The 17,257-nt window shown below is 37.6% G+C and overlaps 1 protein-coding gene across 6 annotated transcripts in view; it reads left to right on the top strand.

Annotated features, from left to right (window-relative positions):
• The window catches only part of TOPBP1 (topoisomerase (DNA) II binding protein 1), a 78,127-nt gene that overhangs the window by 22,816 nt on the left and 38,054 nt on the right, over positions 1-17,257 (top strand). For all 6 annotated transcript variants that reach the window (XM_021069465.1, XM_021069468.1, XM_021069467.1 and 3 more), the window contains 2 exons: positions 3,156-3,367; positions 4,764-5,050. In XM_021069465.1, the coding sequence (XP_020925124.1) occupies positions 3,156-3,367; positions 4,764-5,050 (499 nt within the window). The remainder of the gene's footprint in view (positions 1-3,155; positions 3,368-4,763; positions 5,051-17,257) is intronic.

Genomic DNA, 17,257 nt, shown 5'->3' with positions numbered 1-17,257 from the left:
GAGAGATAATAATGGCAATGAATCCAGACACATCAAATAATGTTTAAATCATAACTTCATAAGGGCATCAAACAAACTAAGCTAATTGGTCACATTTGAAAGTTGCTAGGAAACCAACCTATTATTTTGAAAGCTGATAAGTAGAGAAAGGATCAAGCATTTATCCTTCCTTTCCTATGCAGTCCGTGTCAGAGTACCACAATAATAGATAAGATGGAATTTCACTTTATAGAGGTATCCCAACAAATGAGTAAAAAAGGAGTGATAGGATTGTGATTCCTAATGAATAAAGAATCTAGTCATTGAAAATCAACAGCTAATCACATAATAGAGAGAAAACTGGACAATATATGCTTTCCGATGAAGAAAACACTACCACCTTAAAGTAGTCTTACCGAAATAACAAAACCTCAATCTGTTGAAGCCTTTAGATTTAACTACTGATTTATAGGAAATACAGACAGGATAATAACTTGATTAACTACAGCATAGCAATAAGATCAGCAAAATCCAGATTCTGAGATAACTACATTATAAATCTGGTGTTTTCAACAACTATGTATTAAGATGGCAGGGAAAGAAGAGGGAACCTACAAGCTAAGAGACATAAAAAATTAAATGTAGTATTTAAGGAAAACACTCTGATTAAAACTAAAGAAAAGTAAGGAAATGATTACCATAAATATCTAAATAGGGCTACTATTAAAAAGGAAGGGAAAGGGAAGAGGGATTGTAACTGAGAAGAGGCATGTTGGAGAGGTTCTGAAGTGACTGGTAAGATTCTATCTTCTGACGTGGATTTGGATATAAGGGTTTTCATTTTATGATAATTAATTACATTGTATATTTCCCTTTTGCTGTGTTCTGTGTCTGAACTATACTAAGCAATAAGCTTTTGGAAAAAACTGAAATTGCAGAAAATCTAGAATAACAGTAACAAAAATATGGCAACAGACTCTGTGGGGTACAACTAAAGCAGTGCTCACAGAAAAATTCAGCAAAGTGGCTATATAGAAAATTAATATGCAGAAGTCCCTGACCTTCATATATATACAACCAGTTAGAAAAGGTAATGAAAACAAGGTCTCTTACAAAGTCTGTAGTAAGAAATAGTACCTAGCAACATGATGTGGAGTCTTAAAAAAAAAAAAAAAAAACTAAACAGAATAAAACCAAAATAAGCTCATGGATATAGAGAACAAAGAAAGAAGTGGTGGGGGCAGGGGGGAGGGCAAAATAGCTGAAGGGGGATTAAGAGGTACAAAATTTCAGTTATAAAATTAAAAAGTGGTAGGGATGTTGGAGTTCCCGTTGTGGCTCAGTGGTTAACGAATCCGACTAGGAACCGTGAGGTTGCGGGTTTGATCCCTGGCCTTGCTCAGTGGGTTAAGGATCTGGCATTGCTGTGAACTGTGGTGTAGGTCACAGACGCAGCTCGGATCCCTCCTTGCTGTGGCTCTGGCGTACGCCGGCAGCAACAGCTCCAATTTTACCCCTATCCTGGGAACCTTCATATGCTGCAGGAGCGGCCTAAGAAATGGCAAAAAGACAAAAAAAAAAAAAAAAAAAAAAAAGTCATAGGAAGTTAATACTCAGCATAAGGAAAATAGTAATATTGTACTAGCTTTTTGTGGTGACAGATGGCTACTAGATTTATGGTGTTGATCATTTGTAATGTATTTACATGTTGAAGCACTATGTTGTACACTGAAACTAATATGATATTATATGTCAACTATACTTCAATTTTTTAAAAAGTTGAAAGTGAAACTTGTAAGAATTACAGAAACTTGTAAGATGCTATTGATGGGAGCAAAGTAAGACTTGAATAGTAGGAAAAATGTACCTATTCTTGGACAGGAAGACTAAACATTACAAAGAAGTTTCTCTTATCCCCTTCTTTATTATTATTGTTATTTTAGTTTTATTTGCATTGTATGTGTGCCTTTTAAGTTTTATTAAAGTATAGTTAATTTACAAGGCTGTGATAATTCCATTATTTTAATGTATAAATTTACTATCTTAATAAAAAAGCTGAAGGAATTTTTTAGGGAGGGCAACAAACAAAGTAATTCTTAAATTCATAAGAAAAAATTAGCAAGCAGAAAGGTCATAAAATTCTGGAGTAGAATAGTTATTTAAATATATTTTGTAAACCTCACTGAATAATAGTGTGTCTATAAGTAGCAGAAAGTCTACAAACAGACCACAAACAGGAAATTAATATATGATAAAAATGATGTTTCAGCTTAGTAAAGAAGTGATTGGTGGTTTATTTAATAATATGATTCAGTAAAGTTGGAGCCATATTGCATACGAAAATAAGTACCAAATTAATTGATCAGTGGGTTAAATATGAAAAATCAATCCATAAAAGTACTAGGAAAAGCGTGAGAGATTTAAAAAAATTACAGAGTTCCCATCATGGCTCAGTGGTTAACAATCCCGACTAGGACCCTCGAGGACACAGGTTCAATCCCTCGCCCTGCTCAGTGGGTTAAGGATGCGGCCTTGCTGTGAGCTTTGGTGGAGGTTGCAGACATGACTTGGATCCCATGTTGCTTTTGTTGTGGCGTAGGCCAGTGGCTACAGCTCTGATTGGACCCCTAGCCTGAGAACCTCCATAGCTGTGGGTGTGGCCCTAAAAAGACAAAAATAAGATAAAAATTAAAAAATCTTAAAAGTGGGGAGCTAGGACCGAAAATCCAGAGGTCCGAAATGACAATTCTGTTTGTATTTCAAGTCATGGACTTCTGTTTCTGCCCCCATGCTCCCTTTAATATTCTGTGGTCTTGAGCAAGGCATTTAATTTCCCTGTATTTCCAGGTTATCTCTTTGCAATTATTTGTAAACTATTGGTATTTCACTAATGTTGAGAGGATCGAATGAGATAGTGAAAATGCTTAGAGCAGTTGTAGTAGGCTAAAAGATAAAATGTGTCATTCTTATACTTCCTTTGCTCCCCTAATTGTTCCTTACCTCTTTTGGGAGGAAAGATAAAGTGGGTGGGTAATGACTAAACAGATCATTTTTCTAGTTAATCTGTGAGTATTTTCTTACACTTAGAACTCTTCCATTGTATTAGACACTTTATTCTGACTTTGCTGACTAATTGTGAATATGACCATTTGCTTTTATTTAAATGTATCTTTCAGTGTTCAAGAATACTTCGTTCGCAAATCCAATGCCAAAAAAGGCATGTTTGCCAGTACACATCTTGTACTGAAAGAACCAGGTGGATCTAAATATGAAGCTGCCAAGAAATGGAATTTACCAGCAGTCACTATAGCTTGGCTGTTGGAGACTGCTAGAATGGGAAAGAGAGCAAATGAAAGCTGTTTTCTGATTGAAAATCCACCTAAAGAAGGTTAATGCTTTACTTTGTTTTTTATATGAAGTTTTACAATGTAATGGTTTTGGGGATATGAATGTGCTAAATCTTGTTTTTAGGGAAGGTCATTAATTTTTCCTTTTCATGTGAGCCACTGTTGGGTATTCATTATTAGGGGGTGTGTAGGCAAAATAAATTGTGTTCATAGCACAAATATTTAATTTCCATCTATACTATCAAGTGTAGTCACTATCTGGAAACTAGAGGATACAAAACAATATAGGAGCATTCTAGGGTCTCAGTATTTGAAGTCTAAAGATGCGAGCTTGGATCCCATTTACTGTCCCTTCTGTTCCTCACACTGATGTTAAAGTGCTCTCTCTTCCCCATCTTTGGACTTTTCCATGTTTACTCTTGCCCATCTCGTGCTTACCCGTTCTTCTTTCAGTTCTCAGCTTGGATGTCACTTTCCCTGGAAAGCCTTCATTGACTCACCAGGTGTGGCCTTTTTCTTGCACCCTGTTTCTTTATAGCTCTTATCTCAGTGTTATCTTTCTAGTTTATTTCCATGGTTCCCTACTCAACTATAAACTCTGAAAAGGCAGGGAGTATATGGATGTCTTATGCATCTTATATTTCTATTAGCATTGGGCCTGGCATGGAGCAGCCATCTAATAAGCCTTTTTATTAAACGTTGAAAGAAGGTAGGAGGCAAGGTGGGTGGACACAGTAGGCCCTCTTGTAAATAAATGATGGCATCCCTAGGCAGGTTCAGGGAAGCTTGGGAATAGCTTTCAGAGGCATTACTTATTAAGGACTTTTCAAAAACTTGACAGTAGTTGTTAAGTCTGAGTACATGTAATTGGGATATTCTTTTTACTCTGCCATTGATTAAGGAAGATGTTTATTGGAGTTCCCATCGTGGTGCAGTGGAAACGAATCCGACTAGGAACCATGAGGTTGTGGGTTCGATCTCTGGCCTTGCTCAGTGGGTTAAGGATCCGGCATAGCCATGAGCTGTGGTGTAGGTCGCAGATGTGGCTCGGATCTGGCATGTCTGCGGTTCTGGTGTAGGCTGACAGCAACAGCTCTGATTGGACCCCTAGCCTGGGAACCTCCATATGCCATGGGTGCAGCCCTAAAAGGACAAAAGACCAAAAAAAAAGATGTTTATTTATATAAATTAGAGCAAATTATATGAGGTTTATTGAGAATATCTTTAAGTTATAAGATGAAATGGGAAATCTAATTTCATTAATTTCTTCTTGATGTGCTTGTCTAACTAAATATATATTTTAATATATCATGTGGTTTGTTTCTTGGAAAGTAGGTGTATATATATAACTTTGTGGTTTGAAGTATACTTGAGAATTCACAGGAAAACCAACAAGATAAAAAAAAAAAATCACTTCTTTTCATTTTAAATCTCTAGAACAAAGTTTGGAAGCTGGAACAACAAACGGGGTGAATCTAAATCCAAATACTCCAGAGCATCCTGTCAAACAGCTGGAAACTCAAAGAAAAACAGCCATTACACCTCTAGATATGAATCGCTTTCAGAGCAAAGCTTTTCGCGCTGTGATTTCACAGCACTCCGGACAGGCTTCAGTCTCCCCTGCGGTAGGACAGCCACTTCAGAAGGAGCCCTCATTACACCTGGATACACCATCAAAATTCCTCTCCAAGGACAAACTCTTCAAGCCTTCCTTTGATGTGAAGGTAAGGTTTATAGAAAATCGTCTTGGAAATAACATTTTTATAGTTTATAAAGTTAAAGCAATGAATTCTCCATCTTCTCAGAAGTTTGTAGTAGTAACTTTCAGAGATGTTGGCAAGTAGATTCGTAGTATTGAGTCCTAGTATATACCCAGAGGTGAGCTGGAAATATGTACAGTGTGAAATCAGGACATCTGAGTTCAAGTCCTATATCTGTCATGAACATTATGACTCACAGATCATTTAACATATCATGAGCAACAGTTTCTTCTTTTATGCAAGGATAATATCACTGAAAATTTACAGGTTTTTCAGTAAGGATCAAGTAGAATGGTATGATGGAATAATTTCATAAAGTATAAAAGAATGTAAATACATTGCTACTTATTTTTTGGTTCTGGGGTACACCCAGTGCTCTCTTTCTGGAAATGTCTATATTCAATCATTTCCTTTACAAAGATGAGTCAAGTGTGCATCTTTCTTTGAACTTCTGAGTGCTGGAATATGGCTCCCTCTCTTAAAAATTCATACACAAATCAAGGACTAATTCAGCCTTCTCAAATGGTTTCCTTTTATTCTCCAAAGATAGTTATCTTCATCATTCCTTTAGTAGCTTTTGCCTTTTCAAGTGACTGTTCAAACCATTGTCTATGATTTTTTTTATCTATGAACCTTTGCAAAATTATTGCACTATTTATTGAGGTTTTGCTCATGGAGTTTAGTATTTTTACTAGTGTGTTTTAGAGCAGACTTAAATGAAGTTGACAGATTGTTCATCTTCACAAAGTGAAATTGATCCCTGGGGAAATTTTCTCCAAGCTAAATCTTTGATCAAATTTCTTCTGTAATAACATTTTGTCCTGTGATTGACACAGTTTCACAATCTAGAATCAAGCCTCTTCTTTGTCTCATGCAGCCTTTTAAGGCAAGTTAGCCTCTTTGGGTTTCATTATCTCCATCTGTAAAATCATGGAGCGTATCTAAATGTTTTCTAGGTTTCCTAACACGTAGACTCTTTAATAGTAAATGGAATAATTTTAGGAGGCAAGAAAATACAGAAACATTTCAAGTCATTGAGACCATTCTTTAGATACCTTGCAATTAAAAGCTGATGATTCAGTGAAGGTGCAAAAGACATTTAAAGGTTTCATTGTTTAGAGTCATAATTTATTTAGCAATGTCTCTCTCTCCCTTTCCTTTCCCTCGCTCTCCTCTCTCTGATCATATAAAATAGTACTTCATCTTATAATCAGTGATTCTCCAAATTATGTGATATGGTAAATTGAATTTTTCCTCTGAAAACTGAAGGGCCCATGATTCAATATGGATCACAAAACTGAACATATATTAGGCCTCACAATAAAAAAAAACCCTTATTTACACTTAATTTTTAATTGACACATCAGAAAAGTACACCAATTATGCTAATAAATGAACCATCACTGTTAACAGATGGGATACCATAATACATGTTCAGAAAGATCATTGCCAATACTATAGAACCTTCCTCATGCCCCTTCCCCATCTCTGCTTCCTCTCCGAAGGCAATACTTCTGACATCTAACACTAGCTTCATTATGCTCACTTTTCACTTTTAAATAGGTGGAATCATAGCATGTGTTCTTTGGAAGTCTATCTACTTTTGTTCAGCCTTCATTTAGAAGATTTGTCCATGTTGTTAACCTCTAATAATTCATGGATTCTATACTGTGTAACAGTCCATTGTAGGGATGTACCACAATTTACACACTCAGTCCACTGTTGATGGGCATTTAGATGGTTACTGGTTTTTTGCTCTTAATACTGCAGCTGTGAACATTCTTGTGCATGATCTTAGAATATGTGTGCATGCATTTCTCTTTGGTATATACCTAGAAGTGAAATTGCTAGGTCATATTTCACCTTCAGTAGAGACTGACAAGCTGTCCAAATGGTTGTACCAGTTTACACTCCCACTAACAGAGTATTGCGCACCTAGTTTGCCCATCCTTGCCAGAGGTGTTATTTTTTATTTTATTTCTATAGTATTTTTTTATTCCTTAGTTACATTTATAGTTGTACAACAATCATCACAACTAAGTTTTATAGCATTTCCATGCCAAACCCCCAGCGTGTCCCCCCCACCCCACAACTGTCTCATTTGGAAATCATAAGTTTTTCAAAGTCTGTGAGTCAGTATTTGTTCTGCAAAGAAGTTCATTGTGTCCTTTTTTTTTAGATTCCACATGTAACTGATAGCATTTGATATTGGTGTCTCACTGACTGACTGACTTCACTTAGCATGGTAATTTCTAGGCCCATCCATGTTGCTAAAAATGCTGGTATTTTGTTCATTTTAATGGTTGAGTAATATTCATTGTGTATATGTACCACATCTTTATCCACTCCTCTGTCGACAGACATTTATGTTTTTTCCATGTCTTGGCTATTGTGTATAGTGCTGCAGTGAACACTGGAGTGCATATATCTTTTTGAGTCATGGTTTTCTCTGGATAGATGCCCCAGAGTGGGATTGCTGGATCAAATGGTAGTTCTATTTTTAGTTTTCTGAGGCATCTCCATACTGTTTTCCACAGTGGTTGCATCTATTTACATTCCCACCAACAGTGTGATAGGGTTCCCTTTTCTCCACACCCTCTCCAGCATTTATTGTTTGTAGACTTTTTGATGATGGCCATTCTGGCCAGTGTAAGGTGGTACCTCATGGTGGTTTTGATTTGCATTTTTCTAATAGTGAGTGATGTTGAACATCTTTTCATGTGTTTTTTGGCCATCCGTATGTCTTCTTTGAAGAATTGTCTGTTTAGATCTTCTGCTCATTTTTCTATGGGGTTGTTTTTTTTTTTTTTTTTTTTTTTTTTTGTATTGAGCTGCAGAAGGTGTTTATAAATTTTGGAGATTAATCCCTTGTCAGTCGATTCATTTGCAAATATTTTCTCCCATTCTGTGGGTTGTCTTCTTGTTTTGTTTAGGGTTTCCTTTGCTGTACAGAAACATTTAAGTTTAATGAAGTCCCATTTGTTTATTTTTGTTTTTATTGTCATTACTCTAGGAGGTGGATCTGAGAAGATATTGCTGTGGTTTATGTCAGAGAGTGTTTGGCCGATGTTTTACTCTAAGAGTTTCATAGTATCTGGTCTTATATTTAGGTTTTTAATCCATTTTGAGTTTATTTTTGTTTATGGGGTTTGGAAGTGTTCTAATTTCATTCTTTTACATGTAGCTGTCCAGTTTTCCCAGCACCAATTAATTGAAGGGACTGTCTTTTCTCCATTGTATTTTCTTGACTCCTTTGTCATGGATTAGTTGACTGTAGGTGTGTGGGTTTAATTCTGGGCTTTCTATCCTGTTCCACTGATCTATCTTTCTTCTTTGTGCCAGTACCATATAGTTTTGATGATGTAGCTTTGTTGTATAGTCTGAAGTCAGAGAGCCTGATGCTTCCAGCTCCATTTTTCTTTCTCAGGATGGCTTTGGCTCTTCTGGGTCTTTTGTGCTTCAAACAAACTTTAAAATATTTTGTTCAAGTTCTGTGAAAAATGCCATTGGTAATTTGATAGGGATTGCATTGAATCTGTAGATTGCCTTAGGTAGTATAGTCTTTGTGATAATATTGATTCTTACAATCCAAGAGTGTGGTATGTCTTTCCATCCGTTAGTGTCATCTTTGATTTCTTTCATCAGAGTCTTAGAGTTTTTAGAGTACAGATCTTTTGTCTCTTTAGGTAGGTTTATTCCTAAGTATTTTGTTCTTTTTGATGCAGTGGTAAATGGGATTGTTTCCATAATTTCTGTGTATTAGTTTTGTATCCTGTGACTTTGCCAAATTCATTGATGAGCTCTAGCAGTTTTCTGGTAGCATTTTTAGGATTCTCTAAGTATAGTATCATGTCATCTGCAAATAGTGGTAGTTGTACTTCCTGCTGTCAAATTTGGACTCCTTTTATTTCTTTTTCTGCTCTGCCATGGCTAGGACTTCCAAAACTATGCTGAATAGTAGGGTGAGAGTAGATATCTTTGTCTTGTTCCTGATCTTAGTGGGAATTCTTTCATCTTTTCACCATTGAGAATGATGTTAACTCTGGGTTTGTCCTATATGGCCTTTATTATGTTGAGATAGGTTCCCTCTATGCCCACTTTCTCGAGGGTTTTTATCAGAAATGGGTGTTGGATTTTGTCAATGCTTTTTCTACATCTATTGAGAGGATCAGATGTTTTTTATTCTTCAGTGTGTTAATGTGGTGTATCACACTGATTGATTTGCGGGTATTGAAAAATCCTTGCATCCCTGGGATAAATCCCACTTGATCACGGTGTACAATGCTTTTAATGTATCGTTGGATTCAGTTTGCTAGTATTTCGTTGAGGATTTTTGCGTCTATGTTCATTATAATTTTCTTTCTTTTTTTTTTGTGGTGTTGTCTGGTTTTGGTATCAAGGTGATGGTGGCCTCATAGAGTGAGTTTGGAAGTGTTCCTTCCTCTGCAGTTTTTGGAAATTGTTTCAGAAGGATAGGTGTTAGCTCTTCTCTAGATGTTTGATAGAATTCACCTGTGAAGCCATCTGGTCCTGGACTTCGGTTTGTTGGAAGTTTTTTAATCACAGTTTCAATTTCAGTACTTGTGATTGGTCTGTTCTTCTTTACCATTTTGTCTTGGTTTAGTCTTGGAAGATTGTGCTTTTCTAAGAATTTGTCCATTTCTTCCAGGTCGTCCATTTTATTGGCTTATGGTTGCTTGTAGTTGCTCTTATGATCCTTTGTATTTCTGTGATGTCTGTTGTAACTTCTCCTTTTTTATTTGTAGTTTTATTGATTTGAGTCCTCTTTTTTTTTTTGTCTTTTTGTCTTTTGTTGTTGTTGTTGTTGCTATTTCTTGGGCCGCTCCTGCGGCATATGGAGGTTCCCAGGCTAGGGGTTGAATCGGAGCTGTAGCCACCAGCCTACGCCAGAGCCACAGCAACGCGGGATCCGAGCCGCATCTGCAACCTACACCACAGCTCACGGCAACGCCGGATCGTTAACCCACTGAGCAAGGGCAGGGACCGAACCCGCAACCTCATGGTTTTAGTCGGATTCGTTAACCACTGTGCCACGACGGGAACTCCATGAGTCCTCTTTTTTTTTGTTGTTGATAAGTCTGGCTAAGGGTTTATCAATTTTGTTGCTCTTTTCAAAGAACCATCTTTTCGTTTCATTGATCTAGTCTGTGGTTTTCTTCATTTCTGTTTCATCAATTTCTGCTCTGATATTTGTGATTTCTTTCCTTCCGCTAACTTTGGGTTTTGTCTGTTCTCTCTCTAGTTGCTTTAGGAGTAAAGTTAGGTTTTTATTTGAGCTTTTTGAACTGTGTCCTGAGATAGGTTTGTATTGCTGTAAACTTCCTTCTTAGAACTGCTTTTGCTGCATCCCAAAGGTTTTGGAGTGTATCTTTGTTGTCATTTGCTTCTAGGTAGTTTTTAATTTCCTCTTTGATTTCTTCAGTGATCCATTACTTGTTTAGTAGCATTTGTTTAGTCTCCACATGTTGGTGTTTTTGGAAGTTTTTTCTTGTTGGTTTCCAGTCGTATACCATTGTGGTTGGAAAAGATGCTTGTTATGATTTCAGTTTTCTTAAAGTTACTGAGGCTTGATTTGTGGCCCAGATATGATCAATCCTAGAGAATGTTCCATGTGCACTTGAGAAGAATGTGTATTCTGCTGTTTTGGGTTGGAATGTCCTATAAATTTCTGTAGAGTCCATCTGGTCAAATGCTTCTTTTAGGGTCTGTGTTTCCTTGTTGATTTTCTATCTGGATGATCTGTCCACTGCTGTAAGTGGGGTGTTACAGTCCCCTGCAATTATTGTGTTGTCAGTTTCTCCTTTTAAGGTTGTTAGCAGTTGCCTTATATATTGAGGTGACCCTATGTTGGGCGCATATATATTTACAATTGCTGTATCTTCTTCTTGAATTGGTTCTTTGATCATTATGTACTGTCCTTCTTTTTTTCTTTTTTTTTTTTTTTTTTTTTTTTTTTGTCTTTTTCCAGGGCCTCACCTGCGGCTTATAGAGGTTCCCAGCTAGGGGTCTAATTGGAGCTGTAGCTACTGGCCTACGCCAGAGTTACAGCAATGCAGGATCCTTAACCCACTGAGTGAGGCCAGGGATCAAACCTGCAACTTCATGGTTCCTAGTCAGATTCATTAACCACTGAGCAATGACTTGAACTCCTGTACTGTCCTTCTTTGTCTATTGTAATATTCTTTGTTTTAAGGTCTATTTTGTCTAATTTGAGTATTGCTACTCCAGCTTTCTTTTGATTCCTCTTTGCATGGAATATTTTCTTCCATCTTCTCACTTTCAGTTAATATGTGTCCCTAGAAGTGAAGTGGATCTCTTGAAGACAGTATGAATATGGACTTGTTTTTGTATCCATTCAGCCAGTCTGTGTCTTTTGGTTTGGGGTGTTTAGTCCATTTACATTTAAGGTAATTATTGATATGTATGTTCTTATTGCCATTTTATTAACTGTTTTGGATTAGTTTTTGTTGCCCTTTTTTCTTTTCTTCTTCTCTTGTTCTCTCCTCTTGTGGTTTGATGACTATCTTTAGTGTTGTATTTGAGTTGATTTTTCTTATTTATATTTGTATCAATTGTAGGTTTTTTGGTTTGCAGTTACCCTGAAGTTTTGGTATAGGAGTCTATATAGATATACAAGATTGTTTTAAGTTGTTGGTCTCTTAATTGCAAGTGCATCATCTCCAGTGTCCTGCATTTGTACCCTCCTTTTCTCATGATTCCTGATTTTGGTTGCATATTTATGTGTGGATGATTTCCTACCTTTACTGTATATATGCCTTTACTGGTGAGCCTTGTCATTTGTGGTATTTTTGTTTCTAGCTGTGGCCTTTTCTGCCTAGAGAAGTTCCTTTAGTATTTATTGTAAAGCTGGTCTAGTGGCCCTGAATTCTCTTAGCTTTTGCTTATCTGTAAGGCTTTTGATTTCTCCTTCAAATCTGAAGGAGAGCCTTGCTGGATAAAGTAATCTTGGTTGGAAGTTTTTTCCTTTCATCACTTTAAGTATATCATGCTGCTCCCTTCTGGCCTGCAGAGTTTCTGCTGAAAAAGCACCTGATAACCTTACCAGGGTTCCCTTGTATGTGATTTGTTTCTTTTCCCTAGCTGCTTTTAGTATTTTCTCTTTGGCTTTAATTTTGGTCAGTTGGTTAATATCTGTCTCAGGGTGTGCCTCCTTGGATTTACTTTATACAGTACTCATTGTGCTTCTTGGATTTCAGTGAGTGGTTCCTTTCCCATGTTAGGTAAGTTTTTGGCTATTATCTCTTCGAATATTTTTTCTGTCCCTTTGTCTCTTTTCTCTTTCTGGTACCCCTATATATGGATGTTGGTGCGTTCACCGTTGTCCCAGAGTTCTCTGAGACTGTCTTCGGTTCTTTTCAATCTTTTTTCTCTTTTCTTTTCCACATCAGTGATTTCCACTAGTCCCTCCTCCACCTCGCTTACTCGTTCTTCTGCCTCCTGTATTCTGATGTTGGCTGCTTCTAATGAATTTTTTATTTCAGTTACTGTATTTTGCATCTCTGTTTGCTTAAGTTTTAAATCTTATATTTCTTTGCTCAGTGTTGGCTCTACATTATCAGTCTTTGCCTCCAGTTTATTTCCAGTGTCTTGTATCATCTTCAGCATCATTAGTCTAAAGTATTTTTCCTGGAGGCTGATAGTCTGCAGATCACTTAGCTGTTTTTCTGGGGTTTTTCTTGCTCCCTTATCTGAGTGATAGTTCTGTGCCTTTTCATTTTTATAGGTTTTTGGTGTGGTCTCCTTTTTGCAGACAATAGAGTTGTAGCCTCTCTTACTTCTAATGTCTGCCCCACTTGTGGCTGAAGTTGGTATGGGGCTTGCTATAGGCTTCCTGATGGGAGGAACTGGTGCCTGCCCACTGGTAGGTGGGGCTGATTCCTGTCCCTCTGGTGGGTGAAGCTTCATCTCTGCACCTGGGTTATTGTTTGGCCTGCAGCTTCTTAATGCTGATGCGTGGGGCCAGACTTTCCCAAAATGGCACCTCCAGAGGAACACATGCTGATGAATATTCCTGAGAGCTTTGCTTCCAATGTCCTTCCCTCACAACAAGCCACAGTCACCCCCTGTTTTCCCAGGAGATCCTCCAAGAACTGCAGTCAGGTCCAACCCAGATTCCCATGGAGCCTCTGCTTTGCCCTGGGACCCAGTGCACACAAAAGTCTGTGTGTGCCTTTCAAGAATGGGGTCTCCATTTCCCCCAATCCCTGGAGCTCCTGCACACAAGCCCCACTGGCCTTCAATGCCAGATCCTCTGGGAGCTCTTTCTTCCAGTGCCAGATCCCCAGGTGTTGGGGACCTGATGTGGGGTCAGAACTCTTACTCTTGTAGGTGAGTCACTATGGTACTGTTACTTTCTAGTCTGTGGGGCTTCCCACCCGGAAGGTGTGGGGTTGCTTATATTGCATAATCACACCTTCTACCTCTTGTTGTGGCCTCCCTCTTTGTCTTCTGGAGTAGGATATCTTTTTGAAAGTTTGCTGTCCATTTGGTTGAAGGTTGTTCAGCATTTGGTTATAATTTTGTTATTTTTTATGAGAGAAAGTGAGCTCCAGTCCTTCTATTCCACCATATTAATCCTGTTCTCCCAAGAGGTGTTATTTTTAAAAATATTTTATTTGGAAATAATTTCTAACTTGTACTCTCTGCAAAATAAAAATAGTACAAGGGATACTTATATACTCTTTATTCAGGTAATGTATGTAGAGTTTTCATTAATTTCCAGATGGAAGGATTTCATTTTTTCATTTTGTCTAGTTTTATTTCTGTGTGATCAGACTTGTTTATAGTACTTCACAGAGTTTACTGATCTTTTCTTTTTCCCCTGATGTATCATCAGTTTTTTGAGACTATTCCTTGATTTTTGAGAAAATGTCTTGATAATAAGATACATTCTCAGGGTTTTCTCTCTATAAAGGATCTGAATTACTTATTATGTTGTTTGGATCTTTTATATCCTTTCTTATATTTTGTTCATCTAACCCCTCTTACATGGCATTTTCAGGTTTCCTAATATTAGTGTGTTTCTATTTCTTTTTTGCCTCCGATGTGAGGGGTTTTTTTATGTGGTTGGTTGGGTTTTTTTTCTTTTTGCTTTTTTTGGGGCTTTAGATGCAGCTTTATGAAAGTTCCCAGGCTAGGGGTCGAATTGGAGCTGCAGCTGCCGGCATATGCCACAGCAACAGCAGTGTGGGATCCAAGCTACTGCTTGGATCTGCAACCTACACCACAGCTCACAGCAACACCAGATTCCCAACCCACTAAGCAAGGCGCCAGGGATCGAACCTGAGTCTTTGTGAATACTAGCTGGGTTTGTTACTGCTGAACCACAACAGAAACTCCAGATTTTGTTTTAAGTAGATCATTGTTGTCTTAGTGCATAGGTATCCATAACTATTATGTATATTGGAATGTGTCCTTTGTCTTATTTCATTTTTTTTTTTTTTTGACTTGAAGTCTACTTCGGTGTCAGGATTTCAATCCTTACTCTCTTATTTACTGTTTTTATGTCCCTTATAAATCTGTGCATTACTTCAATTTTAGCCTTTTTGTATTGCTTTGTTTTAAAGTAGGTTTCCTGTATACAGCACAGAGTTGAGCTTTGCTTTTTGAGCTATTTTGAAAAGTTTTCTTTCAATTAAGCAAGTTAAGCCCATTCATGTATTTTTTTTTTTTTTTTTTTTTTAATAGTCGCACCTGCAGTGTATGGTAGTTCCTGGGCTGGGGGCACATCGGAGCTGCAGTTAAAGCCTACACCACAGCCATAGCAACACTGGATCCGAGCTGCATCTCCAACCTATGATGTAGCTTGCAGCAGTGCTGCATCCTTAACCCACTGAGCAACGCCAGGAATTGAACCCACATCTTCACAGAGATAGTGTTGAATCCTTAACCCAGTGAGCCTCAATGGGAACTCCAAGCCTGTTCAAATAGTTAATACAACTTATATTTGGTCTTAGGTCTGCCCTGTATTGTAATTACTTTGTTTTTGTTTTTTTTTTTTTTTTTTAATTTTCCCACTGTACAGCAAGGGGGTCAGGTTATCCTTGCATGTATACATCACAATTACAGTTTTTCCCCACCCTTTCTTCTGTTGCAACATGAGTATCTAGACATAGTTCTCAATGCTATTCAGCAGGATCTCCTTGTAAATCTATTCTAAGTTGTGTCTGATAAGCCCAAGCTCCCGATCCCTCCCACTCCCTCCCCCTCCCATCAGGCAACCACAAGTCTCTTCTCCAAGTCCATGATTTTCTTTTCTGAGGAGATGTTCATTTGTGCTGGATATTAGATTCCAGTTATAAGTGATATCATATGGTATTTGTCTTTGTCTTTCTGGCTCATTTCACTCAGGATGAGATTCTCTAGTTCCATCCATGTTGCTGCAAATGGCATTATGTCATCCTTGTTTATGGCTGAGTAGGATTCCATTGTGTATATATACCACCTCTTCCGAATCCAATCATCTGTCGATGGACATTTGGGTTGTTTCCATGTCCTGGCTATTGTGAATAGTGCTGCAATGAACATGCGGGTGCATGTGTCTCTTTTAAATGTAATTACTTTGTGATTATGTTTTATGTATGTTTATTATGTTTTGTCCCTTATCGTTTCTGTCTTGAGATTTTTTTTCTTTTGCTATCTAGGAAAGAGTTTAATTGTCATGGTTACCTTTGTATTAATATTTCTTATAGTGCTTTAATCCCCCTTCTTCCTTAACCTTTTATATATGTCAGTTTTAAATTAGGTCTTGACCCCTGCTTATTGCTTCTGTACAGTCAGTGACCTTTTCCAACCTTACTCTGTTCCTGCCTTTTATTCTTCAACCCATGGACCTCACCCTGTTGCTTTTATCTTTTTTTGATTTTATTACCTTTTTTATGGCCACACCCACAGAATATGGAATTACCTGGCCAGGTATTGAATTCTAGCCATAGCTGTGGCAACACCAGATCCCTTAACCTACTGTGCCAGGCCAGAGATAAAACCTGCCCCTCCACAGTGACACAAGCTGCTAAAGTCAGACTCTTTACCCACTGTGCCACACTGGGAACTCCTCACCCTTGTTTTAATCTTAATGTTGTCATCTTCCCTGTCATCTTTTTTTCGCCTGTCATCTTCTGGTGGAATGTAGTTCATCCTCTGGTAGATTTCTTAGGAAGGACACGTGTGAACAGTATTTCTAAAAGCTTGCTTCTTTAACAGACTGTTTGGATGTACTATTCTTAGTTTTCATTTTTTTTTTTCCCTGAGTTTCCTAAAAATGCTGCTCTACTGCTAGTTTGCTTTTATGTGTATTGTTTTTGAAAATTTTGATGCCAATTTAATTATGTTGTCTTTGTAAGTTATTTCATCTTTTTTGCCTGAAAGCTGTGTGGACTTCTGTCTTTAAAGCCTTACAGTTTTACATGGATATATCTAGATATTGATCATTCTCAGTCAATTTTCCCTCATAAATGGTGAGTTTTTAAGTGTTTAGCACTTGGCTTCTTTTTCAAATTTTTGGTCTGACAGATCAGAGTGGAGCTGCTGATTAACTGAGTTTAATAGAACTTGTTAGGATTGAAGCCTAAAGACCAAGCATTCATATTTTGGACACATAAAGTTGGAGATGCCTGTTAGATATCCAAGTACTTTTGTCACATAGGCAGTTACACATAAAGCCTGAAGTTTGTGGAATGGTGAATGGTCTGGGCTCAAGAAAGAAATTTGGAGGTCTGAGTTTGTAGGTAACATTTAAAGCCACATGGGAAGAGATGCCAAGAGAGCAGAAGAAAAGAGAAGAGGTCCAGGGAACACCCAGAGAGGCTCACATTTAGAGGAGAAAACAACTGAGACCCCACCAGTGAGGAAAGAGAAAGCCTATAGATTATCTTAGAGGCCAAGTAAGAAAGTATTGAAGGAGTGATTAACTGTGTCAGATGCTGCTGGAAGGTCAAGAAAGGTGAAAACAGAAAATTGACCACAATGTCACAATGTTAACATTGGAGGTGGAAGTTAGTGGGTTCATATGGAAACATGAGAATGTTTGAGGAGTCTGCTGTAAAAGGGAACCAAGGAATGGGGTACTAGCTTTAGGGCAAAGCATGATAAAAAAAAAAAAAAGTTGTTTTGTTTTGAGATGGAAGAAAT

Source organism: Sus scrofa, chromosome 13 (genome assembly GCF_000003025.6).
Source record: "Sus scrofa isolate TJ Tabasco breed Duroc chromosome 13, Sscrofa11.1, whole genome shotgun sequence".
In the NCBI taxonomy this organism is placed as follows: Eukaryota; Metazoa; Chordata; class Mammalia; order Artiodactyla; family Suidae; genus Sus; species Sus scrofa.
Note: the sequence above shows the minus strand (reverse complement) of the source record. Positions and strands in the feature narration are given on the sequence as shown.